This window comes from Boleophthalmus pectinirostris, unplaced genomic scaffold (genome assembly GCF_026225935.1).
Source record: "Boleophthalmus pectinirostris isolate CB_2022bp ecotype Guang Dong unplaced genomic scaffold, ASM2622593v1 HiC_scaffold_22, whole genome shotgun sequence".
Taxonomy (NCBI): domain Eukaryota; kingdom Metazoa; phylum Chordata; class Actinopteri; order Gobiiformes; family Gobiidae; genus Boleophthalmus; species Boleophthalmus pectinirostris.
Genome location: NW_026571190.1, coordinates 38022298 through 38048485, shown reverse-complemented (window position 1 = coordinate 38048485; position 26188 = coordinate 38022298). Strand labels below are relative to the sequence as shown.

Here is a 26188-nt window from a genome sequence, read left to right as displayed (position 1 = left end):
ACGGAGGGAAACAGGGGCAGATTTTTGACATTCAAATGTCTCTTATTCAGAAACTAGAGGAACTATTGAAATAAGTAAAGTATCAGAATGTAGGAAAGAGTTACACTCCAACAGGGTCAAGTTAAACCTGTGATATTCTTTCAAGTTGTTGACAAAAAATTTAAAAACTCATGTCGGTAACGGAGGGAATGAAATATGCAGCACTTTTTGGGCAATAAATCCAAACAGTGATAACTCTTGGTTCTCACTTACATATCCTTAACAAACTGGTTTGAATATTTGCTTCATATAGTTTTCTACCATATGGTACAAGATTAGGTTGAAAAACCTCTTACTTTTTGACTCATGAGATTTTTATTAAGAAAAGAAAGGTCATGGTAACGGAGGGAAAATTGTTACAAACAAGTAGAAGGTGCAGGATTTTACATAATTTGTCAGTTCTTTTTCTTCCGAATACTTTAATATTACTTAAAAATGAAAGGAAACTATTTCTATAAAATATGTCAGTCCTTCCAAGCAAATTTTTATCATTTTAAATACTTTTTTTTTTTTTAAATCATGAACCTTCATCAACAGTTCAAAGATGGAATAACACAAGATATGATGAAATACATCCATTTATTTACATGATTTTGCAGGTCTTTGAAATTTGAGAAATAATTTTTGTTCCATGTTTCATACATGGTCTGTTTAAAACATATGGAACTTTAGAACCAAAAATGGTACAGAAAAAAGGTCAACAGTTTCATAAACTAGAGTACATATGTATCTGTTCAATACATTTTTATATCAGATGCATTAACTTGAATTTTTGGCCTTGTGTTTACTTCTGCTTGACCAGGCTCCAATGACGGTTTGGATTACTCATTTACTAAAGCACAAACAAGCAAGACAATTATATTTAAAATTTTACTAAAAAATATTAAAAACAAATTCCCACTTTAGTCATTTTTTAGTGTGTACAGAGACATTCTGGGAGCACCAGGTTAACATGGGACAATATTAGTTTTGACATCAAGCCTGAAGGACTTGCAAACAAAACAACGTGTTATAATATTTTATTGTTATTAAAGTATTTTATTAATTGTCACAAATGCCTGTTTTTACTGTTTTCCAAAAGAGAACTTGAAGAAAATTCTCTGAAATTGTTATAATGTATAAAAATTAAAAGAAAGCGCACCTCTTGCATAGCCTGATTCGTCAGACGGTTTCAATTCATGGAAACCGTCGGACCTCGCAGCATTAGGATTTGTTCACTCAACAGTTGGTGGGTACTTTTTTTTCTTTAACCAATCGCTGCTATTTGGGCATGACGTATGTAAGTCACCAAATCCCGTAGGAAGAAGGGCAATAACGTCTCTCCTCTTTATAAAATCCACCAAACATTCTTTTAGTTCTGGCTTTAAATCTTCTATCTCGGGAATCGTCGCCAACACAGAATGTCTGTCTTCGTCTACATCCATCTCGACGCTTTGTTTACTGTTGTGCTGTTCTACAAAATGGACCCAGACAGATGCTTGAGTTTGACATCATGGCTTCACAGCTCTTCTCTGATTGGTCAGAATGTGGTCTACAACTTCCAGGGGTTTTTGGGAACCGTCTAGTATACCGTATTTTCCGCACTATTAGTCGCTCTGGATTATAAGACGCACTGTCATTAAATGGTCTATCTTCGAACTTTTTTTTACAAATAACCCGCACCGGACTTTAAAGGAAACACAACAGTGTGATGGGTCAGTGGTTTTGTTTGTTTGTTCGTTCACGGTGACTCTGGGCTTTGTTCAGTTGTGGCGTGTAGGGAGGTGCTGTCTGGGACCAACGGATTGTCGGCGTGTTCGCAGTGACTCAGTTGTTCAGTCGTGTCTAGAAGCGGCACTTTGCGCTCGCTTTTTTTCGGTTCGTTCCTCCGTTCCGTTCCTCGTCGGCGTGGAGTGATGAGTGTCTGTGGGTGTGTTTTCGCCGGCGCGGTCGCTGTCTGCTCCGTGTGTGTTTGCGTGTTCTGCGGGTGGTGCGGCTTTGTAGTTTACTGAAGTCGTGCTGGGACACCCGAGTGGATTCGTGCTCTGGATTGTGTCGTTTTTTTTGATGGGGTTGGAGCAGCTTAAGAGCGCCCAGAAAATACAGTATTTTGATTCCTGATCTAGTCACTGGAGAGAAATGAAATTGAGCAGAGGCACTAGGCGGCACCAGCCTGGCTACCTCTTGCACGCATCTCTTATGGAAACTTTTGAAAACCTGTGAATACTTAATGACCTCTGATTTAAAAAAAAAGAAAAAAGAAAAAAAAGGTTTCAAATTGCATATTGTACTTGGTTGGAAATCATGGCATCACGCTAAGGAATTCCAATGTTTGTCATCTAGCAACTGTAGTAGTAGTAGTAGTAGTACACTGGGCCAAAACTCCTCTAATGTACACTGAAATTATGATTGGACAGATATAATTTTAAGAAAACATATTTGTTTTGCACAAATTATGTTTAAAATATAAGAAAAATATGTGTATTTTGTGTGAATTGTGTTGAACCATGGGACAGAAATCAATGTGGAACTCTCTACGTCCTGTAATTCTGAACATATTTTCAACTTTTCTTCACAACTTCTTGATTGGTGAAACACTACAACATGTCTTATTCCATCAAATTAAGTCAAAATTATAGAATCATCAAAACACTCTTTGAACCTGCAGATAGGACACATACATGTTTTTTTTTTCCTACTGGAGTCATGTGAAGGCTCAGAGAATTGTCTTAAGAACTAAAACACCAAATCACAACATCAACAACTCGGCCTTCATGTCTAAAAGCAAAAGAAAAATGTTATTCTTTTGACTAGACAAAAGTTTTAGAGTGAAGACTTTTCACCATCGAATTTTAAAAACTACAAGAAACTCTTTAAGTATGTTACAGTATTGGAGCCTGATTCATCAGCCGGTTTCACCTCGTGGAAACTGTCTGACCTCGCAGCATTAGGATTCGTTCGCTCGACAGTAGGCGGGTACTTTTTTTTACTTAACCAATCGCTGCTGTTTGGTCGTGATGTATATAACGCTCCAAATCTCGTCGGAAGAAGGGCAGTAACGTCTTTCCCCTTGATAAAATTCACCAAACATTTTCTTCTCTTCTCGATCCCGGGAATCGTTGCCAAAACAGAATGTCTGTCTTCGTCTACGTCCATCTCGACGCTTTGTTTACTGTTGTGCTGTTCTACAAAAGGGACCCAGACGCTTTGAGTTTGACATCGTGGCTTCACAGCTCTTCACTGACTATTGGCCGGTGCGCCGTCTACAACTTCCGGGGTTCTTGCAAATCGTCTAGTGCAGGGGTGTCCAAACTTTATTCATCAAGGGCCACGAATCTAAACACAGATGAAGCAGAGGGTCAATTGAGGGCCGTAGACTGGGGCTCAGTACAGGGAAATAACTGAAATATGTGCATGTTTAACACGTTTGAATGAGCCGTCAGTCTTTATTCATGCTAAGATCCTTAAAACCACAAAATAAATATTAAATATGAGCTTTATCAACTTAGAATTTCCAAAAACTTGCAGTAAAAAATTATTATTTAAATGATGCAAGGTAATTTGGGCCAATTCACCTGGAAGCTTGAGGGCCAAGAAAAATTTGTCTGAGGACCGCATTTGGCCCCCGGGCCGTAGTTTGGACATGCCTGGTCTAGTGTATTCGGATTCCTGACCTAGTCACTAGAGAGAAATGAAACTGAGCGGGGGCACTAGCTGGTGCACGTAATAATTCTCCAACAATACTTAAATGAAATAAAACCAAACTTGACTCACATCTATTCCCACTGGAAAGACACATGTTTCTACTTAAAAGAAGATATAAGTGAATTATTGTCTCAGCACCTGTTCTGGAATAACACACCAACAAAAGAATTTATAAACTAATGAAGTTAATAAATAAATAAATAACTGTGTCCTAGTCTGGCCCCAGGAGCCCCTCCCCATTAGGGCTGGGTAACGTTAAGAACTGTCGATACGATACATACCTCAAAATGTAGGCAACGATACAGTGCTGTTTCGACTAGTTACGACGTATTTCAAATCGATTCGATACGGTTCATTAAAAGTAAAGGCTTAATCATAGCTGTGATACTAAAAGTCTTTGTTAAACCACTTCTTGTGCAAAGTTCATATGAAACACAAACATTTTAATCATCAAAACAGTGAAAATGTCAAATGTGTTTCATAAACGAGTTTCCTTCCTCTACACCAGTGTTTCCCAAACTTTTTTCTGGGGACCCATATTTTGAAAGTCACAAACCTTTGCGACCGAAGTCAATAAACATTATTCATAAATCACAAAATAAAGGTGGATTTGACCGTTAATGAACAGTAATGGGGATATTTTATTGTTGACTGAGCGATCGTGTCTCTGAACAGTTAGTATTACTCAAGTTTTAAACAATGAAAAACAGTCATTGAAGCAGCAATAAAAGGTTTTATAAGTATCCTGAAGTGCACTGACCTTTGCTGATTTATCACCCTTCTTTCTGGACAACCAAGCAGCATTTCTCAACTTTAGCTAGCTGCAGATTACTCGTTCAGGGCAGGTAGGTTTCGCTGACTCACTCGCTTTCTCTTCTGTGTCAGAAATGTATATCACAGATCTACATGCAGATCGTGACAAGGCGACTCAAAAAAATCTCTTGCGACCCACCTGAGGGTCGCGACACAGTCTTTGGGAAACACTGATCTACACAAACAACAAAACTGTAGCCCTGTAATAAAATACACTGCCCCACCAAAAAAAGAAAATTCACCAACTGGATTTAACTAAGCAAAGAGGTAAGAGCCTCCTATTAGATAATTACTGCATGGACGATTATCTTTCAGCTGGCAACAACTGATTTAACCCCAACTGGTGCAATGAGTTGCTTCTCATTTCTTAAACAACCACGTCGAAAGATACATCCTGATGTTAGTCTGTTTGAGAAGGGTCAACTCATGGGCGTTCATCAAGCAAAAAAACATCTAAGGAGATTGTAGAAACTACTAAAATTGCATTAAGAACTGTCCAACATATTATTAAAAATTGGACCCATTGTCTTTGAGGAAGAAATGTGGCCAGACCCATCTGCACCCATCATGCCTAGTGCCTCCTGTTCCAGCCTGTGGGGGCAGTGCTATGATCTGGGGTTAGGATCAGCAACAGTTTGTGCGCAAAGAATGAGGTCAGCTAACTACTTGAATATAGGCGAGTTTCAGCTGACGTTATTGTTATTAAAAGCCCGTGTTGCATGCTGGGAAATATTTTGGTCGGAGGCAAGAAACAGGATAGCGTCAAACACAGTGCGTAACCTTGTGTATTTATCCCCGATAATGGTAACGTTCCTGCTGCATTATCGGATGCACAAATAGAAGCACGGAAGAAAGGAAAATTTCTTTTTCGTATTCTGAGTGAAAAGAACCACTAACGGTGAATTAAACGTCTTTCAAACATTCGCAGAGCAAATGTAGAAGATCCTAACAAACCGTGGTTCAACAATCGCATCGAGACTCTTGGAGGTTTTCATCTTTTCTGCTGTGAATGGCCTCAGGAGTTTCCACCAAGTCATTGTGGATATCGTCGAAGTGAATAGTTTGGCGATTCTGACCAGAAATTTGGATGGTCCAGGCTTTGTCGGGGTTGAAAAGGGTGATTTGGCTCCATCGATGCTTATGACCAATTTCTGGTCAAATGGTCTTGGGTCCTCTGCCGTTAGAGTGGATAAATAACCGGGATCAATCCCCTTTACGTGTTTTCTCGCTCCGTCCGTCATGTTGAATTAGTGTTTCTTGCCGCCGACCAAAATAATTCCCAGCATGCAACGCGCGCTTTTGTCAACAATGAAACTCGCCTATACTGAATGCCCAGATTATTCCATCAATGGATTTTTTCTTCCGTGATGACAATGCCAGGATTCATCGGGCTCAAATTGTGAAAGAGCGATTCGGGGAGCGTGAGACGTCATTTTCACTCATGGATTGGCCACTACAGAGTCCAGACCTTAACCCCACTGAGAATCTTCAGGATGTGCTGGAGGCTTTGTGCAGCGCTCAGACTCGACCATCATCAGTGCAAGATCTTGGTAAAAATGAATGCAACACTGGATGGAAATAAATCTTGTGACATTGCAGAACCTTATCGAAACAGTGCCACAGCGAATTGCGTGCCGTAATCAAAGCTAAACCTACGGTCCAGCAAAATATTAGAGTGTGTGACCTTTATTTAGCTGCTGACTTTTTTTTTTGGTCGGGCAGTGTAATTTAGTAAAATAAACAAACAAACAAAAAAAACTCTTAGCGATATATCGATACAGCAACCCACGATATCGATACTGTATCATCACGTTAAACCAGGCATGTCCAAACTATGGTGCAGGGGCCAAATGCGGCCGTCAGATGAATTTTTCTTGGCCGTTAGACGTCCAGGTGAATTGACCCAAAATACCTTGTACCAATTAAAAAAATATTTTTTTACTGCAAGTTTTTTGAAAATCTGCCTTGATAAAGCTAATATTTATTATTTAGTGTGTGGTTTTAAGGATCTTAGCATGAATAAAGACTGATGGTTCATTCTAACGTGTTAAACATGCAAATATTTCAATTTCCCTGTACTGAGCATCAGTCTACGGCCCTCGATCGGCCCTCTGCTTCGTCTGTGTTTAGATATGTGGCCCTTGATGAAAAATGTTTGGACACCCCTGCATTAAACGATACGATATATTGATATTTCGATATTTTTGCACACCCTTATCCTCCATACACCATCCCCCCATGCCATCTTCTGTGTTCCTGAGTATGTTTTTGTTTTTTCTTTATGCGTTTGAAAAAAAATCTGCTTATGTTCGAGAGAGTCCAATGTGCGTTTCTTGAAAATGTAAATAAAACGATTGACTGAAGACGTTTCGCGGCTCATCCAAGCGTCTTCTTCAGTTCAGGTCAGACGCTGGTGGACTCTGCCTGAATGGAGGAGCTAACTACACTGAAACTACTCTGAAACTAACTAACACACCGATTTGTTTACAGTTTGTGTTTGTAGCTCGGTCTGCTGAAGTACAGTAAGTGTGATCTGTCCCTGAGTCATATTGGCATAATCGTTCAGGCCCCAAATGGATGATCTCATTCTTATTACCATACGAGCCTCGCTTTTGTTTTCCTTCTTTTGATTTAGAGCTGAGGACGGAGTTAAAAAATATGACTCAGGCACAGTTCACAGTAATATTTTTAAAAGAACTTCTCATTTTTACGAGTTTTGCACTGATTAATGCTGAACCAACACAAGAATCAGCACAGAAGCAGAAGAGCTTTGTGCACGAAAAAAATAATAATCAGCATAGTTATACCAGTTTGTTTTTTAATTATTGTTATTGTTATTGTAGTGCAACTTTGTATCTAGTTTGAGCATAATTTCAAAGGGTGAAAACCAGAAAAAGTAACAAAACAAAGTAAAAGTAGTAAAATATTGCACTTAAGTAAACATTTTTATTGCACTTCACTGTACTTTTTACTTTTACTTTACTGCATTTGGGAGCAGGTATCTGTACGTTTTACTGCACTACATTTTGAAACAGGACTGAAAAGTAAAACTATTTTTTTTTTATAATTGTTTTAGACCTGCTGAAAAGGCTGAGGGCAAACAAAATTATCCAAATAAAAACAGGTAGAAAATTCAGGTGTTTCCATTGCACAAAATTCTGAATCTTTATCAAAACCACTACATTATAAGACCTTAAAACATGCATGAAATATGTTTATTTTTTACTCTTTAAGTACATTTTTAAACATGTACTTTCATATTTTTAACTAAGTAGTTTTTTTCATGTGGTACTTTTACTTTTTCTTGAGTTTTTTTTTTTTGCTCCAGTGTCTCTTTGGGATGGAACAAAACGCAATTTCGACAAGAATGAGACAAGATATGAGATTGGGTCCACGAGAACGAGACAAGACGAGATTTTAACATAAATTTCTAAATCATGAATAATTCAGTTTCCAATTTTGGCCTCACATATTTTATTTATTTGATTTCATATTTTTGTTTCCATTCTAGTTCTGCTTTTTGGTACTGTAAGAGATGTAACTCACAAACACGTGACCCTTTCTTTGTCCAATCAAAATGTAAACACTTGGAGATAATTTTCAAGATAATTTTTCTCTTCTGTATACTATCTTGTGGCAATTTTGTCTCACGATATTTTGTGGCACAAGATCTTGTCCCATCCCTGGTATCTGTGCTTTTACTTAAGTCACAAAATTGAGTACTTCTTCCACCGCTTGTAAAAACGCACTCACACTCTCTGTTTGAGCAATTTTAAAGGGCCACTAAACACACAAAATCACTTTTTTTCTACTGATTCTCTGTGTAAATGGGTCTAAAATAGATACGTATACTTATCCCTGGTCTTATTTTGGCATTTTAGTGCGTATTTGTTAAAAATACTGACTTTTGGGTCAAAGCCATGTCTGTACCAGGATCAACTACGGCCACTATGTTTGAATTCCCAGGTTGGACTAACAGCCGCCAATGAGTCAGACGCAGGTTATTACGTGATGAGTGCAGCTACTTGTGTCTCCGGGCGGGACGTGAGGAGCCCCTCTCAGCCCCGCCCTGACCTGGCATCGCGACGTCCTGCTGTGTCTGGACAAAAGGGAAACAGCATGATCCGACCGCAATGCCTGCTCTGTTTCAAATTCTGGAGCACACGGTCCAAGCCTAACCTGATTCGTCAGCTGGTTTCACTTCGTAGAAACCGTCTGACCTCGCAGCATTAGGATTTGTTCACTCGACGGTAGGCGGGTACATTTTTTATTTAACCAATCGCTGCTATTCGGTTGTGACGTATGTAATGCGTCAAATCTCGTAGGAAGAAGGGCAATGATACTTTTCCCCTTGATAAAATTCCCCAAACATTCTCTTTGTTTCGGCCTTAAATCCTTGATCTCGGGAATCGTTGCAACACAGAATGTCTGGCTTCATCTACATCTTGACGCTTTGTTTACTGTTGTAACCAACCCAAAACATGCTACAGGTCTCCAAGACCAGTTGATCGTCCAGGTCAGTTAAATACAATCAATCAACAAGGTGGAAATTAGCACTGGTGTTAGTGGCTAGACACTTCACCCACATTGCCTAGTATGAAAGTGGTGTGTGCGTTAGTGATGGTGGTGGTCGGAGGAACCATTGGCACCGATTGGCATGGCAGCCACACTTCTGTCAGTCTGCCCCAGGGCAGCTGTGGCAACAACAGTATCTTACCATCACCAGGTATAGAGTGAATGAATAATGCTGAATAATGCTCTGTAAAGCGTCTTTGTGACAAAAATGTCTGTGAAAAGCGCTATATAAATAAAGACTTACTTACTTACTTGTGCTGTTCCACAAAANGAGCATTGGAACTCAAACAAGTGCGAATGAAACAAAACACAACTGTTGCTTTTGATCAACTTTGCATAATATAGGACCTTTAAGTCAAAGCTTTATCGGAACAGAATGATGGCTATATGACAGTTAAACTTTGCAAATGTAACCTTTTCAGACTTTCCATTTTGTCCAAGAATAAAACGCTTAAAGTTTGCAGCGAAGGGAGTCTGAATTGAACTGCCAGCCATCATGAATGTGTCACTATCTTCTTTTCTACTCTACAGATAATTCAATTCAATCCATCAGGAATCTGCACAACTGTGCCTGGAAAATCTTTGTTGAGCGGCACAAAAAGTCACTGGATGTAAACTTTAAACACAAAAAGAAAAATAAATATAAATATAAAGTTTTCTCACTTTTGACAATATTCTGAAAGGTCCTGTATCACACATAGTTGACCGTTGTGAGTTTTAAGCCATTTTAGAATGTGTTTACCTCCTCAAAACATACCGGGAATTTTGTTTCATTCACACATTTGGGTAATTCTTTATTATTAGTCTCAAAATGCTCCGTTCCACATTGTGATGTCATGAAGCAGTCGTTTTCAAGTTAACAGCTACATTTTACTTTTCTATTAGTAAAGATGGTCAATTCCAGGGCTGAAATTTATCCAAATAATTCTAGTGATGGTGTACGTTTACAATCCCCAGTGGAGCACTTCCTGTATGACATGACAAGGTGGAACAGTGTTTTCAGTTTGAGAAATGAACACAGCCTAAATCATAATAATTCATGTAGTTAAGCATGTGTGAAGGAAACAAAAAACACAACTCAGGGTATGTTTTTGATGAGGAAACAACATTGTACCGTACCATAGATAGGAAAAGAGAGTAATATGGGGACTTTAACTTGCTTATTATTTCATTTGCCAGTTTCAATATTATCTTAATTTTGCCCACTATGTACCGCCTATCTCTACAAGTTTTCCATAACACATTGCTAAACTCCTGATGTAATATAATTGGTTTCAAGCATATGAAGTTAATAATTTAACCTTTCCAGCACAGTGTGTGACCTGGCTGGCACATTTCACTGATTAGCAGCTTTTACCTTTAAACTAGATTAAAATATGAAACTCAGAGTGCACAGTTAATTATGGTCACTCATGAAAAAGATCTCCACTTTTACGAATGGAGTGAACTTTTGAATTAAAGTTGGATATCTGATTCAAATTCAAGCTAATAAGTCTTTCGAATTTTATAGTTTAGTAGTAGCGTTGTTTTCCCATGGCATCACCAACTAGCCAAATGCTTGTATTTTTCCCGTCCAGACAGAATCAGATTCAACTTTGTACCACTGATGTGTAAATTCAACAACAAATCATTACACCTTACTTGCTCTAATTAACGTTTGAGGAAGAGTATGGTAACTTCATGAAATCACAAGGTTGAGCAGAGCATTTTGAGCTTTGGAGACTTATAATAAAGGATTACTCAAGTATGAAGCATTACTCGTGAATGAAACAAAACACAACTCCAGGTATGTTTTTGATGAGGTAACAACATTCTAACATGACTTGAAGGTGCACTATGTAAGTCTTCTTTTGGGGGTCTGTCAGCTTTTTCTTTCTATGGATATGCCATTGCTCTGCTGTTCCACAATATGTCATTCAACCGCTCTAACTTACATTTATGTCATTACTAGGGGTGTAACGATATCCAAGTCTCACGATACAATATGGCCAAGGTATGAACCTCACGGTAGGATTTTTATTGCAATATCACGGGGAAGCTCACGATATGGTGTGAAGGCTTATGATTAGAGATGTAACGATATCCAAATCTCTCAGTACGATATTTTCAAGATATACATCTCACGGTACAGTATTTATGTGGAGGCTAAAAACTGTTAATATGATACTTTTTCCTCTTAAAATGCCTTGACAAGACTTAATCAAAAGAACTAAGACTTAAAAGTAATTAGAACTGTTATTTCTTCTTGTAGTCTACGCTGAAATGGAGCAAAGGATCATGGTCTACGTAGTACCCTCTGTCCTTTTTGTCTATTGCTGCACCATAACTTCTAATTTCAGCAAAGGGACTCGTAATTTGATATATTGTGATGGTCCCGGATATTATTGGAGAATTTGACGAAACGATATCATGGTATTTCGGTTATTGTTACATCCCTAGTCATTACAGATGGTTCTATGCTCAAAGCAGACATTCTGACTGAGCAGGTTTGTCGTCACAGATCTAACCTGTCACCTGTTTATAACAGAATGTCTTCTTGTTACGTCCATCTCGACGCTTTGTTTACTTTGTGCTGTTCCACAAAAGGACCAGAAGCTTTGAGGCCAGTTCAATTTCACTGACATTGGCCGGGGCGTACTTTGGGGTCCTGTCTAGTGTATTCTGATTCCTGACCTAGTCACTAGAGAGAAATGAAACTGAGCGGGGGCACTAGCTGGTGCACGTAATAATTCTCCAACAATACTTAAATGAAATAAAACCAAACTTGACTCACATCTATTCCCACTGGAAAGACATATGTTTCTACTTAAAAGAAAATATAAGTGAATTATTGTCTCAGCACCTGTTCTGGAATAACACACCAACAAAAGAATTTATAAACTAATGAAGTTAATAAATAAATAAATAACTGTGTCCTAGTCTGGCCCCAGGAGCCCCTCCTCACACACCCTCCCCATTAGGGCTGGGTAACGTTAAGAACTGTCGATACGATACATACCTCAAAATGTAGGCAACGATACAGTGCTGTTTCGACTAGTTACGACGTATTTCAAATCGATTCGATACGGTTCATTAAAAAGTAAAGGCTTAATCATAGCTGTGATACTAAAAGTCTTTGTTAAACCACTTCTTGTGCAAAGTTCATATGAAACACAAACATTTTAATCATCAAAACAGTGAAAATGTCAAATGTGTTTCATAAACGAGTTTCCTTCCTCTACACCAGTGTTTCCCAAACTTTTTTCTGGGGACCCATATTTTGAAAGTCACAAACCTTTGCGACCGAAGTCAATAAACATTATTCATAAATCACAAAATAAAGGTGGATTTGACCGTTAATGAACAGTAATGGGGATATTTTATTGTTGACTGAGCGATCGTGTCTCTGAACAGTTAGTATTACTCAAGTTTTAAACAATGAAAAACATTGAAGCAGCAATAAAAGGTTTTATAAGTATCCTGAAGTGCACTGACCTTTGCTGATTTATCACCCTTCTTTCTGGACAACCAAGCAGCATTTCTCAACTTTAGCTAGCTGCAGATTACTCGTTCAGGGCAGGTAGGTTTCGCTGACTCACTCGCTTTCTCTTCTGTGTCAGAAATGTATATCACAGATCTACATGCAGATCGTGACAAGGCGACCCAAAAAAATCTCTTGCGACCCACCTGAGGGTCGCGACACAGTCTTTGGGAAACACTGATCTACACAAACAACAAAACTGTAGCCCTGTAATAAAATACACTGCCCCACCAAAAAAAGAAAATTCACCACCTGGATTTAACTAAGCAAAGAGGTAAGAGCCTCCTATTAGATAATTACTGCATGGACGATTATCTTTCAGCTGGCAACAACTGATTTAACCCCAACTGGTGCAATGAGTTGCTTCTCATTTCTTAAACAACCACGTCGAAAGATACATCCTGATGTTAGTCTGTTTGAGAAGGGTCAACTCATGGGCGTTCATCAAGCAAAAAAACATCTAAGGAGATTGTAGAAACTACTAAAATTGCATTAAGGAACTGTCCAACATATTATTAAAAATTGGACCCATTGTCTTTGAGGAAGAAATGTGGCCAGACCCATCTGCACCCATCATGCCTAGTGCCTCCTGTTCCAGCCTGTGGGGGCAGTGCTATGATCTGGGGTGTAGGATCAGCAACAGTTTGTGCGCAAAGAATGAGGTCAGCTAACTACTTGAATATAGGCGAGTTTCAGCTGACGTTATTGTTATTAAAAGCCCGTGTTGCATGCTGGGAAATATTTTGGTCGGAGGTAGCGGTCAAACACAGTGCGTAACCTTGTGTATTTATCCCCGATAATGGTAAGTTCCTGCTGCATTATCGGATGCACAAATAGAAGCACGGAAGAAAGAAAATTTCTTTTTCGTATTCTGAGTGAAAAGAACCACTAACGGTGAATTAAACGTCTTTCAAACATTCGCAGAGCAAATGTAGAAGATCCTAACAAACCGTGGTTCAACAACGCATCGAGACTCTTGGAGGTTTTCATCTTTTCTGCTGTGAATGGCCCAGGAGTTTCCACCAAGTCATTGTGGATATCGCCGAAGTGAATATTTGTCCAGGTAGTTGGCGATTCTGACCAGAAATTTGGATGGTCCAGGCTTTGTCGGGGTTGAAAAGGGTGATTTGGCTCCATCGATGCTTATGACCAATTTCTGGTCAAATGGTCTTGGGTCCTCTGCCTGTTAGAGTGGATAAATAACCGGGATCAATACCCTTTACGTGCTTTCTCGCTCCGTCCGTCATGTTGAATTAGTGTTTCTTGCCGCCGACCAAAATAATTCCCAGCATGCAACGCGCGCTTTTGTCAACAATGAAACTCGCCTATACTGAATGCCCAGATTATTCCATCAATGGATTTTTTCTTCCGTGATGACAATGCCAGGATTCATCGGGCTCAAATTGTGAAAGAGCGATTCGGGGAGCGTGAGACGTCATTTTCACTCATGGATTGGCCACTACAGAGTCCAGACCTTAACCCCACTGAGAATCTTCAGGATGTGCTGGAGGCTTTGTGCAGCGCTCAGACTCGACCATCATCAGTGCAAGATCTTGGTAAAAATGAATGCAACACTGGATGGAAATAAATCTTGTGACATTGCAGAACCTTATCGAAACAGTGCCACAGCGAATGCGTGCCGTAATCAAAGCTAAACCTACGGTCCAGCAAAATATTAGTGTGTGTGACCTTTATTTAGCTGCTGACTTTTTTTTTGGTCGGGCAGTGTAATTTAGTAAAACAAACAAACAAAAAAAACTCTTAGCGATATATCGATACAGCAACCCACCGTATCGATACTGTATCATCACGTTAAACCAGGCATGTCCAAACTATGGTGCGGGGGCCAAATGCGGCCGTCAGATGAATTTTTCTTGGCCGTTAGACGTCCAGGTGAATTGACCCAAAATACCTTGCACCAATTAAAAAAATATTTTTTTACTGCAAGTTTTTTTGAAAATCTGCCTTGATAAAGCTAATATTTATTATTTAGTGTGTGGTTTTAAGGATCTTAGCGTGAATAAAGACTGATGGCTCATTCTAACGTGTTAAACATGCAAATATTTCAATTTCCCTGTACTGAGCATCAGTCTACGGCCCTCGATCGGCCCTCTGCATCGTCTGTGTTTAGATATGTGGCCCTTGATGAAAAATGTTTGGACACCCCTGCATTAAACGATACGATATATTGATATTTCGATATTTTTGCACACCCTTATCCTCCATACACCATCCCCCCATGCCATCTTCTGTGTTCCTGAGTATGTTTTTGTTTTTTCTTTATGCGTTTGAAAAAAAATCTGCTTATGTTCGAGAGAGTCCAATGTGCGTTTCTTGAAAATGTAAATAAAACGATTGACTGAAGACGTTTCGCGGCTCATCCAAGCGTCTTCTTCAGTTCAGGTCAGACGCTGGTGGACTCTGCCTGAATGGAGGAGCTAACTACACTGAAACTACTCTGAAACTAACACACCGATTTGTTTACAGTTTGTGTTTGTAGCTCGGTCTGCTGAAGTACAGTAAGTGTGATCTGTCCCTGAGTCATATTGGCATAATCGTTCAGGCCCCAAATGGATGATCTCATTCTTATTACCATACGAGCCTCGCTTTTGTTTTCCTTCTTTTGATTTAGAGCTGAGGACGGAGTTAAAAATATGACTCAGGCACAGTTCACAGTAATATTTTTAAAAGAACTTCTCATTTTTACGAGTTTTGCACTGATTAATGCTGAACCAACACAAGAATCAGCACAGAAGCAGAAGAGCTTTGTGCACGAAAAAATAATAATCAGCATAGTTATACCAGTTTGTTTTTTAATTATTGTTATTGTAGTGCAACTTTGTATCTAGTTTGAGCATAATTTCAAAGGGTGAAAACCAGAAAAAGTAACAAAACAAAGTAAAAGTAGTAAAATATTGCACTTAAGTAAACATTTTAGGTATCTGCACTTCACTGTACTTTTTACTTTTACTTTACTGCATTTGGGAGCAGGTATCTGTACGTTTTACTGCACTACATTTTGAAACAGGACTGAAAAGTAAAACTATTTTTTTATAATTGTTTTAGACCTGCTGAAAAGGCTGAGGGCAAACAAAATTATCCAAATAAAAACAGGTAGAAAATTCAGGTGTTTCCATTGCACAAAATTCTGAATCTTTATCAAAACCACTACATTATAAGACCTTAAAACATGCATGAAATATGTTTATTTTTTACTCTTTAAGTACATTTTTTAAACATGTACTTTCATATTTTTTAACTAAGTAGTTTTTTTCATGTGGTACTTTTACTTTTTCTTGAGTTTTTTTTTTTTGCTCCAGTGTCTCTTTGGGATGGAACAAAACGCAATTTCGACAAGAATGAGACAAGATATGAGATTGGGTCCACGAGAACGAGACAAGACGAGATTTTAACATAAATTTCTAAATCATGAATAATTCAGTTTCCAATTTTGGCCTCACATATTTTATTTATTTGATTTCATATTTTTGTTTCCATTCTAGTTCTGCTTTTTTGGTACTGTAAGAGATGTAACTCACAAACACGTGAACCTTTCTTTGTCCAATCAAAATGTAAACACTTGGAGATAATTTTCAAGATAATTTTTCTCTTCTGTATACTATCTTGTGGCAATTTTGTCTCACGATATTTTGTGGCACAAGATCTTGTCCCATCCCTGGTATCTGTGCTTTTACTTAAGTCACAAAATTGAGTACTTCTTCCACCGCTTGTAAAAACGCACTCCCACTCTCTGTTTGAGCAATTTTAAAGGGCCACTAAACACCAAAATCACTTTTTTTCTACTGATTCTCTGTGTAAATGGGTCTAAAATAGATACGTATACTTATCCCTGGTCTTATTTTGGCATTTTAGTGCGTATTTGTTAAAATACTGACTTTTGGGTCAAAGCCATGTCTGTACCAGGATCAACTACGGCCACTATGTTTGAATTCCCAGGTTGGACTAACAGCCGCCAATGAGTCAGACGCAGGTTATTACGTGATGAGTGCAGCTACTTGTGTCTCCGGGCGGGACGTGAGGAGCCCCTCTCAGCCCCGCCCTGACCTGGCATCGCGACGTCCTGCTGTGTCTGGACAAAAGGGAAACAGCATGATCCGACCGCAATGCCTGCTCTGTTTCAAATTCTGGAGCACACGGTCCATGCCTAACCTGATTCGTCAGCTGGTTTCACTTCGTAGAAACCGTCTGACCTCGCAGCATTAGGATTTGTTCACTCGACGGTAGGCGGGTACATTTTTTATTTAACCAATCGCTGCTATTTGGTTGTGACGTATGTAATGCGCCAAATCTCGTAGGAAGAAGGGCAATGACGCTTTTCCCCTTGATAAAATTCCCCAAACATTCTCTTTGTTTCGGCCTTAAATCCTTGATCTCGGGAATCGTTGCAACACAGAATGTCTGGCTTCATCTACATCTTGACGCTTTGTTTACTGTTGTAACCCAACCCAAAACATGCTACAGGTCTCCAAGACCAGTTGATAGTCCAGGTCAGTTAAATACAATCAATCAACAAGGTGGAAATTAACACTGGTGTTAGTGGCTAGACACTTCACCCACATTGCCTAGTATGAAAGTGGTGTGTGCGTTAGTGTTGGTGGTGGTCGGAGGGACCATTGGCACCGATTGGCATGGCAGCCGCACTTCTGTCAGTCTGCCCCAGGGCAGCTGTGGCAACAACAGTATCTTACCATCACCAGGTATAGAGTGAATGAATAATGCTGAATAATGCTCTGTAAAGCGTCTTTGTGACAAAAATGTCTGTGAAAAGCGCTATATAAATAAAGACTTACTTACTTACTTGTGCTGTTCCACAAAAGGGACCCAGACAGATGCGACAAGTTTGACGTCATGACTTCACAGCTCTTCGTTGATTGGCCAGTGCGCAGTCTACAACTTCCAGGGTTTCTGCGAACCATCTAGTGTATTTTGATTCCTGACCTAGTTGCTGGAGAGAAATGAAATTGAATGGAGGCACTAGGTGGCGCCAGCCTGGTTAGTCCAGGCTGTGTTGGATTGTTGTGTCTGTCAGTCAGCTGTCAGTCGTCGCTTTTTAAACATGTCTTGTTAGTCTCTTGGTAATTTCTCTCTTTGTGTAAATCTTTCCTTCCACCAGCGTCTGACCAGAACTCAAGAAGTTGCTTGGTTGTACTTTTGTCCAGTTGTCAGAATCAAATGTCTGTTTTGCTTTAGAACCTACTTGGACTTCTGAGAGATCACACAAACTCGATCATGCCCAGTGTTTTGATAACCAAGAATAAATAGGCATTACAAGTGTTATCATTAAAGCAATATTTGATCTGGGGACATGGTTTAGTCGTGGTCATGGCCTTGTTGTGTTCCTAGGAGAGGACTCTAGCCCACAATAACAATAAATAAAAAATTAGTTTGCCTACGAGCTGGGCCCCACACCTGCTCGGCTCTGCACACACCGACTGTATTTGCATGTCTCCTTACACAACCCCCACTTCAAAATCCAAACATTTTAATCTCACAAAAATGCATTTAGCCTTGAATCTGCTGCGGTTGGAAATGGGGATTACATCAGACCCGAAATGTCCCCGAGGGAAAGGTCACTACAGAGCCGCTCACCCCTCGTCGTGGGCGGGACGGGGGCCAGATTAAAGTTTATCGAACCTGTTAACTCGATGTAGTGTCATTGCAGGGTCATACAGATTCATGGCGGATTGGACGAGGTTCACTGACCCCTCTGGCTCAGTGAACGGGGTGAGCGCTAACGCATGACCCCCGGAGCGAACAAGGACAGAGATCAGTGCTGCCCCCCTGTGGTCACAAGGAGAAGAGTTAACGCACTCAGAACTGTCTCCTCAATAGTTTAAAGGTCCTATTATGCAAAATTGATTCTTGTGACCTTTAACCCATGTTTTAGAATCAAAAACAGACCTGGATTTGTGTTTGAGTAACTTTTTATTACTGTATTTACTAGGAGTGTAATGGTACAAAAATCACAGTTTGGGACGTACCTCGGTTTTGAGGTCACTGTATGATTCATTTTCGGCATAGATTGGGAACAAAATGCAAAACCACTTGCTTTTATTTGTGTATTTATTAAACTAACAATTTGTTTTAACATTATACAAATGAGAAAATAAAATAAATGCAAAGTGCTGCTTGGTAATACTAATAAGTTAAATAAAATATTCTCAAATAAGCAACAAATTTATGAAGTATTATAAAAAATTAATTCCTTGTAAACAGTAAACAAAACTTTTCAAAACGTAAAGCGCAGCACTAACAGTTCCAGCATGAAGTTTTACTCAATCTTCATATTCATAGATTCCGGTGCTGGCAAAAGGCGAAAGTGAGGACCGGGCGCAGTGACAGTAGTTTTGTGAGGATTCATGTGGTTCGAAGGGACATAGTCAAGGCGGGGGGGGCAGTTGTTGTCAAGGTGGCCGCCCTAACTATAAAGCGCTGCGGGAAACACTGCCACCCCAGTCACGGATGCATTCCCTCATGAGTATTAAAGAGCCGAGCCTCCGTGTAGCTGCACATGTAGTGGACAGAACGTAAACACACAAATTGTGCAAACTCACTCGTGCACAGCCCAAACCGAACCGAACGTCATGTGTCGAAACATCCATCCATCCAATTTCTTCCGCTTATCCGGGGTCGGGTCGTGGGGGCAGCAGTCTAAGCAGGGACTCCCAGACTTCCTTCACCCCAGACACTTCCTCCAGCTCCTCTGAGGGGACCCCAAGGTGTTCCCAGACCAGCTGAGAGACATAGTCCCTCCAGCGTGTCCTAGGTCTTCCCCGGGGCCTCCTCCCGGTGGATGTATCGAAACAGTTCAGCAAAAAAACATGTACCGTTACACTCCTACTGTCTACGTCAACAAAGCTCTGTACCACCTTGTGATGTCATGTAGTGGTAGTTTTTGACTTAACGGGGACTTTTTGCCTTTTGTTCAGTAGAGATTTGCAATTCCAGTGCTAAAATTATCCAAATGATTTTAGTGAAGGTGTGTGGTCTTCTTTATTACCACATGACATATGAATGTTTTTTTCAGTTTAAGAGAAAACTCTAAAGAGAAGAATTAAATGATAATGATAATTAAATGACAAAACACAACTCCAGGTCTGTTATTGATTAAGGAAACAGCATTTTAACGTAGATCAGAAAACAGTGTAATCTGGGCGCTTTAAGTGAACGAAATTTACAAAGTAAGAATTTGCTTTGGCAACGTGGTGCAACATAAAACAACGAATACTAATTCTTCGTACTCTGTGCTATCTTGGAAGTGTTACTGAATATGTGATGTGTTGTGGTAATATGAGAAGAATGGCGATATAACTTTATTGTTTCTGATGGGGGCATGCCACCTGCTTGTTTCCATGGAGATGTCAGTGCATCGCCTGGAACCTTCCACAGTGTGGCATTAAACTAATTTATCTTGTATTTACTTTCTGTATTTACTTATTTCTGATCTATGTTATGTTGTTTCCTCATCACAAACACACCTGGACTTGTGTTTTGTTTCATTCACACATGTTTAACACACAAACCCTGCGTATTTAGGCTTCTCTCAAACAGAAAACACTCTGTTCCACCTTGTGATGTCATGTGGAAATACAAGAAAGCTCCACCATATTTTTAAACTCAACACACCTTCACTAGAATCATTTGGGTCATTTCAGCCTTGGAAATGCCAAACTCTACTTCACAAAAGGTCAGAAGTAGCTGTTAACTTGAATACCGTATTTTTCGGACTATAAGGTGCACATAAAATCCTTTAACTTTCTCAGAAATCGAGAGTGCGCTTTATGTATTAATTCTGGTTGTGCTTACTGACCTCGAACTGATTTTATGTGTTACACGGCGCTAAAAAAATCTGTCAAAATGTTTTAGTATGACTTTGGTAAACTACGAAGCCTCACTGCTTGATGGATTGTCGGAGCATTCTGCATCGATTCAATGCACACTGCTGTCGTCTCCATGTCAACTTTGTCACAGAAAGAACACTCATATTCCACTGAGTCGTGTCCTTTAGTCCGACAGAAGCTGAACCGTATCACTGCATAAGGAGTGAGCTGTTTTTTCGGAGCTTATAGTTTATGCAAATGAGCCATGTGGTTTTAAATTTTGTTTCTGTAAAACGTAAACAAATGTGCACAAAGCTGCATTAAACATATTATTACTCAGTGTATATTTGAGTCCTCCCCGTAGGAAAAAAAACCAAAAAACTAAAATTATACTCCCACGTTCACATTCATAATCCACATTCACCAAGACAGAGAGACAACGCCGGGCGAATTACACCACGATCTGCCGATGGATCATGGACGCCTGGGCTAAGGATCAGTCTCAAGTGTCGTCCGTTTGTTTCACTTAATGCGCCTTATAATCCGGTGTGACTTATGTATGAAAATAGACAAGAGAATTCAGCATTATTGATATTTCACCTTATAATCCAGTGTGCCTTGTGACCCAAATCTGATTTTTTAGCCCCTATGTGACCTTATCTGTTCTTTTAATGTTAGTCTGAACGACACAGATCAGATTTTTTCAAATGCGACCCAGGAAACTTGGATATGTGCTCCTAAAACCAATACATATCTGATCTTTCGACATGTGACTTCAGTCTGAACAGCCAAAACACATTCATCCACCTACACGTTATCAACAAGACACAAATGTACACAAACGTTCTTCTCGTCATACGAAAATTGTTAAAGAACTCCGTGTCACTGAAACGAAGCATATCGCTATCCCACCACTCTTGGCTCCGTCTCCACATCCACACGTTCCTTTCAACGGACGTCGCTGCCGCTGCCCCACAAAACGCCACGGCCAAAAACCGCGTCCTTCTCCTTCTCAATCTCCTCCTTAAAACAAGTAAGTTGTTCATGTTCTGGCTCCGGTACGAGAGGAACTTTAAAATCTCCAGGTGCTCGATGCTCTAACACAGAGCACGCTCGCTGCGGTTGACGTCGTCGTGTCTCCAGTGCACATGCGGGACACTTTTAGGCCATTTAATGTTCACACTGGAGTCACATACAAGTCACATTTAATTGGAAATGTGAACGACCTCGCAAAAATATTGGATTTCACAACAAAAAATCTGAATTGAGCGTTAAGCCCCTGAACAGCCTTAAGAGTCTGAAAAATATGGTACTAATAATAGGGTAATAATAGGGTTTACTCAAATGAGTGAATGAAACAAAACACTACGCCAGGTCATTTTAACATGGCTTAAAGCTCACAAGAGTCAGTTTTGCTTAATGTAGGACCTTTAGTTGCAGGTATTTTCACGTGTTCCAGAAGCTCGTATCTGACATGTCTTTGTGTCTGGTTTCTTGCAGTTGGTGGGGAACCTGCTGGACTTCTGCTTCTACACGTTCCGCGAGTCTCAGTCCCTGAAGGTGGAGTTCCCGGAGATGTTGGTGGAGATCATCAGCGACCAGATACCAAAGGTGGAGTCGGGCCTCACGCACACCATCTACTTCCACAAGAAATGACTGGAACCGACCCGCAGACAGGAACCGGCGAAACGGAAGAGGAACTAGAGGCACACGGACGCGTCAGAAAGAAGGGGGCGGGGCTTACGGATCGGCCCGCTGCCTCCTTGCCCCGCTGGATCTGTCTCGTCTCAGGACCAGACTCGAAAGCGACGGGAGACGGAGGCCCGAGAAGAAGAGGAGGTTCCGGCGCCAAAATGGAGCGATCTGATAGCGCGGCGAGGAAGAGAGCGAAGCGATTGGAAGGACACGTGACTAACCCCGACGCACCCGGACCCCGACCCCCACCCGCCCCACTGCCCCCACCTCCTGCCCCAAAGATGATGACAGTATTTTCTATGGAGTAAAGCCATACATTTCTTAGGACGCGCTAGACACACGGTAAAAAAAAAAAAAAAAAAAAAAAAAAGAACGAAAAAAAACACTTAAACTCACAAATGAAGGGAAGTCCACTCATTTGTCTGATAATGCACAGATGCACTCCCCAGGCTACGTCCACTTTCACGTTTTTTCATTTTAACGCAATTTAAAATCTGTACGCAACGACAAATGGCGAGCGAACTGTTCACCGTACTACTTCCTGTTCACTGAAATTAATAGATCCTGAACGATTACGCAATAGACAGGAAGCTGTGGTCGATGCCGCTATAAAAATAGGTCTTTTTGTCTCAGTGCTAATCCTACTTTGAGACATAATACATATTAAAATAATGCTACAAATTTAGGGTGACCAGACGTTTCTTTTTACCGGGGACAGTCCCAGTTTTGAGTCCTGTGTCCCCTGTCCCAGCAGATTTATACAAAACCAGTAATTTGTCCAAGTTTTATATAAGAAATGACCCAAGTGTCCCTATTTTTGACCAATTTGAGCTAAACCAGGTCTAAAACAGGCGTAAACTGAGATTAAACCAGCACTACATCAGGTCTAAACCAGAATTATCATGGGACTATCAAAATTTTTGACTAATCTGATCCCTGGCAACAGTAAAGAGGAGCATAATTTGACATTTGTTTGGCTAAAATTCAGAAATCTGTGCTTGCAAATGACCATAAAGCTAAAAAAAAAATGCAACGACAGAAGCTCCTCAGATTATGACTGAAATGAAAATGCACAATCTTACATGCTCTTTTAACAATTTTATTTACCTGAACCCAAGCCTGGTAGCGAATTTACGAATCCTACCATAGCCACGCCAAAGTTCTGATTGGTTGAGCTTCACGGCTCGACCGAAACCCGTGATCTGGATTAGGGATGGGCATGATTAATCGATTAACCGATAATTGATCATTAAGAATTTCATCCATTACGTTAATTTTAATCGACAAACCGAATGTAGGTTGCTGTGCGTAGCGTGAGCAAACAGGTCTGTACATGTGTCTCTGCATCAGAAGGAGCGAGCAAACAGAAACAGTGGGTCAGCCTGCAGCGTGCCGAAGCACAAATGCGTATTTAACGATTTGTACAAGAAATTCCGCGCTTTCCGTTGCGTTCGGGACAAGTGTGAGTCCATGTGCACAGTGAATAAAGCAGCACATATGTTTCTGTGTCCAGTGGGAAAAAGTTTTACCAGGTGAGAGTCGCGCAATGTCGATGACGAGTCCCCACCTCCCTCCCCCCGTACGGTGTCCTGGTTTTGACAAACACAAATCTGGTCACACTAACCTGTATTCACCTGAGTCATGTCTTTTAATCCGACAGAAATTGAACCACATCAGCGACACAAGAGCTGGAGTTTTATCTTTGCTTAGTTTATGCAAATTAGCGATGCAGTTTTAAGTTTTGTTTCTGTGAGAGTTGAACAAAACTGAATTAAACACATTATAATGTCAAACGGGCTGATGTGGCTCTAGAGTCGTTACGGTTTATATGTCGTAAAGTTGAATTTATTTATGCAGATTAGTAGTGCAGATAGTAATAATAATGATGATCATTTTAATATAAAACCGTTAATGATTAATCGCTAATCGCTCTTTAATTCTTCCGACGATCGATTAAGAAAATTTCATCGAATGCCCATCCCTAATCTGGATCAGCTGAAGTTGGAACTAAGGCTCACGTCTTTAACATCGTAGTTACACCGTTCATCAGTTACGACGAGAACAATCTCATACTAACGTTTTGTTGATCTTAAATGTGTTCAGGACACAAGATCATGAGATGGTATCCAAACTGAAGCACATTGAAGCATGGATTAGGTAGGCTAGACTTAACCTACGTTGCTGGTTAACAAATAGTTTTTTAGGTACGAAAATAAATAATGTAACGTGGGCAAATGTACATAACTAAACAGAATAATCTCGCCAATTTCCAACACTGAAGTTTTATGAGCAACAGATGCAATGATGTCAATAAAGGGGGCATATTTTAGGCCTACACTAGAGTTCGACAATAAAAACAGTTCATCTTTGACATTTGAAGTGCATTAGAGGCAGTGTTGGGAAGGTGACTTTTAATACATAATACATACATAATCCATTAAATTACTTAAAGTGAGTAAAGTAATCTGAATACTTTGGATTACTTGATATTGTCATGCTTTTTAAAACTACATGAATGTAACAACCACATCCTGTAAATTCTTGTTTGTTCAGTCTTTATTTGACCAGATTAAAAATATTACTGATAGAGAAATGATTTTTATATGAGATCACTGCTGCCGTCAATTATTTCCATCCTACTGTTAGTGTCATATTGTGTTAGTTTAGTCCTGGTTTAGACCTGGTTTTAGTCCTGGTTTAGACCTGGTTTAGTTCCGGTTTAGTCCTGGTTTTAGTCCTGGTTTAGTCCCGGTTTAGTTCCGGTTTAGTCCCGGTTTAGTCCTGGTTTTAGTCCTGGTTTAGTCCCGGTTTAGTCCCGGTTTAGTCCCGGTTTAGTCCTGGTTTTAGTCCTGGTTTTAGTCCTGTTTTAGTCCTGGTTTAGTCCTGGTTAAGTTCCGGTTTAGTCCTGGTTTAGACCTGGTTTTAGTCCTGGTTTAGACCTGGTTAAGTTCCGGTTTAGTCCTGGTTTAGACCTGGTTTTAGTCCTGGTTTAGTCCTGGTTTTAGTCCTGTTTTAGTCCTGGTTTAGTCCTGGTTAAGTTCCGGTTTAGTCCTGGTTTAGACCTGGTTTTAGTCCTGTTTTAGTCCTGGTTTATTCCCGGTTTAGTCCTGGTTTTAGTCCTGGTTTAGTCCCGGTTTAGTCCTGGTTTTAGTCCTGGTTTTAGTCCTGTTTTAGTCCTGGTTTTAGTCCTGGTTTAGTCCCGGTTTAGTCCTGGTTTTAGTCCTGGTTTATTCCCGGTTTAGTCCTGGTTTAGTTCCGGTTTAGTCCTGGTTTTAGTCCTGGTTTTAGTCCTGGTTTTAGTCCTGTTTTAGTCCTGGTTTACTCCCGGTTTAGTCCTGGTTTTAGTCCTGGTTTAGTCCCGGTTTAGTCCTGGTTTAGTCCTGGTTTAGTCCCGGTTTAGTCCCGGTTTAGTTCCGGTTTAGTCCTGGTTTTAGTCCTGGTTTTAGTCCTGGTTTTAGTCCTGTTTTAGTCCTGGTTTTAGTCCTGGTTTAGTTCCGGTTTAGTCCTGGTTTAGCCCAAAATGTGAAAACAGGAAAATACCGCCATACTGTAATCCATTTATTTCAATAAACTGTAATCTAATTACCACTCACTGAAACAGTAACTGTAACTGAATACAGTTACTCATCATTTGTACTCTGATTACATAACTCCGGTACATGTAATCTGTTACTCCCCGACACTGATTAGAGGAGAGCAGTGGCAATGTAAATGTACATGCAATAGAAGAAGAACAATAAAATAGCCTACGATATAATAAATAATAATAGAAATGTGCATTTACTGTGGGTTCTATAAATAATAACAGATAATGTAGGTTGGAGAAAGACGATATCGGCCGCTGCGATGTCCTTTTACGTGTCAGCAAATGCCGGCGCGCCTCACGTTTCAAACTGTGTCGCTGCTGCTGCTCGATGACGTCAATCAGAAGCAGAGTTTGGCGAACTTTGGCGTGACCGTAGAAGGATTTGCAAATTCTCACCCGGGTGTGTCCCAGTTTATAAAACTGAAAATCTGGTCA

The 26188-nt window shown here is 40.1% G+C and overlaps 1 protein-coding gene across 1 annotated transcript in view; it reads left to right on the top strand.

Moving 5' to 3' along the window:
- Positions 1–25206, top strand: part of nr3c2 (nuclear receptor subfamily 3, group C, member 2) — a 407529-nt gene extending 382323 nt beyond the window's left edge. Inside the window, exon 9 of the mRNA XM_055158161.1 lies at positions 21973–25206. Within this exon, the coding sequence (XP_055014136.1) occupies positions 21973–22128 (156 nt within the window). The 3' untranslated portion in view covers positions 22129–25206. The remainder of the gene's footprint in view (positions 1–21972) is intronic.
- Positions 25207–26188: the final 982 nt, after the last annotated feature.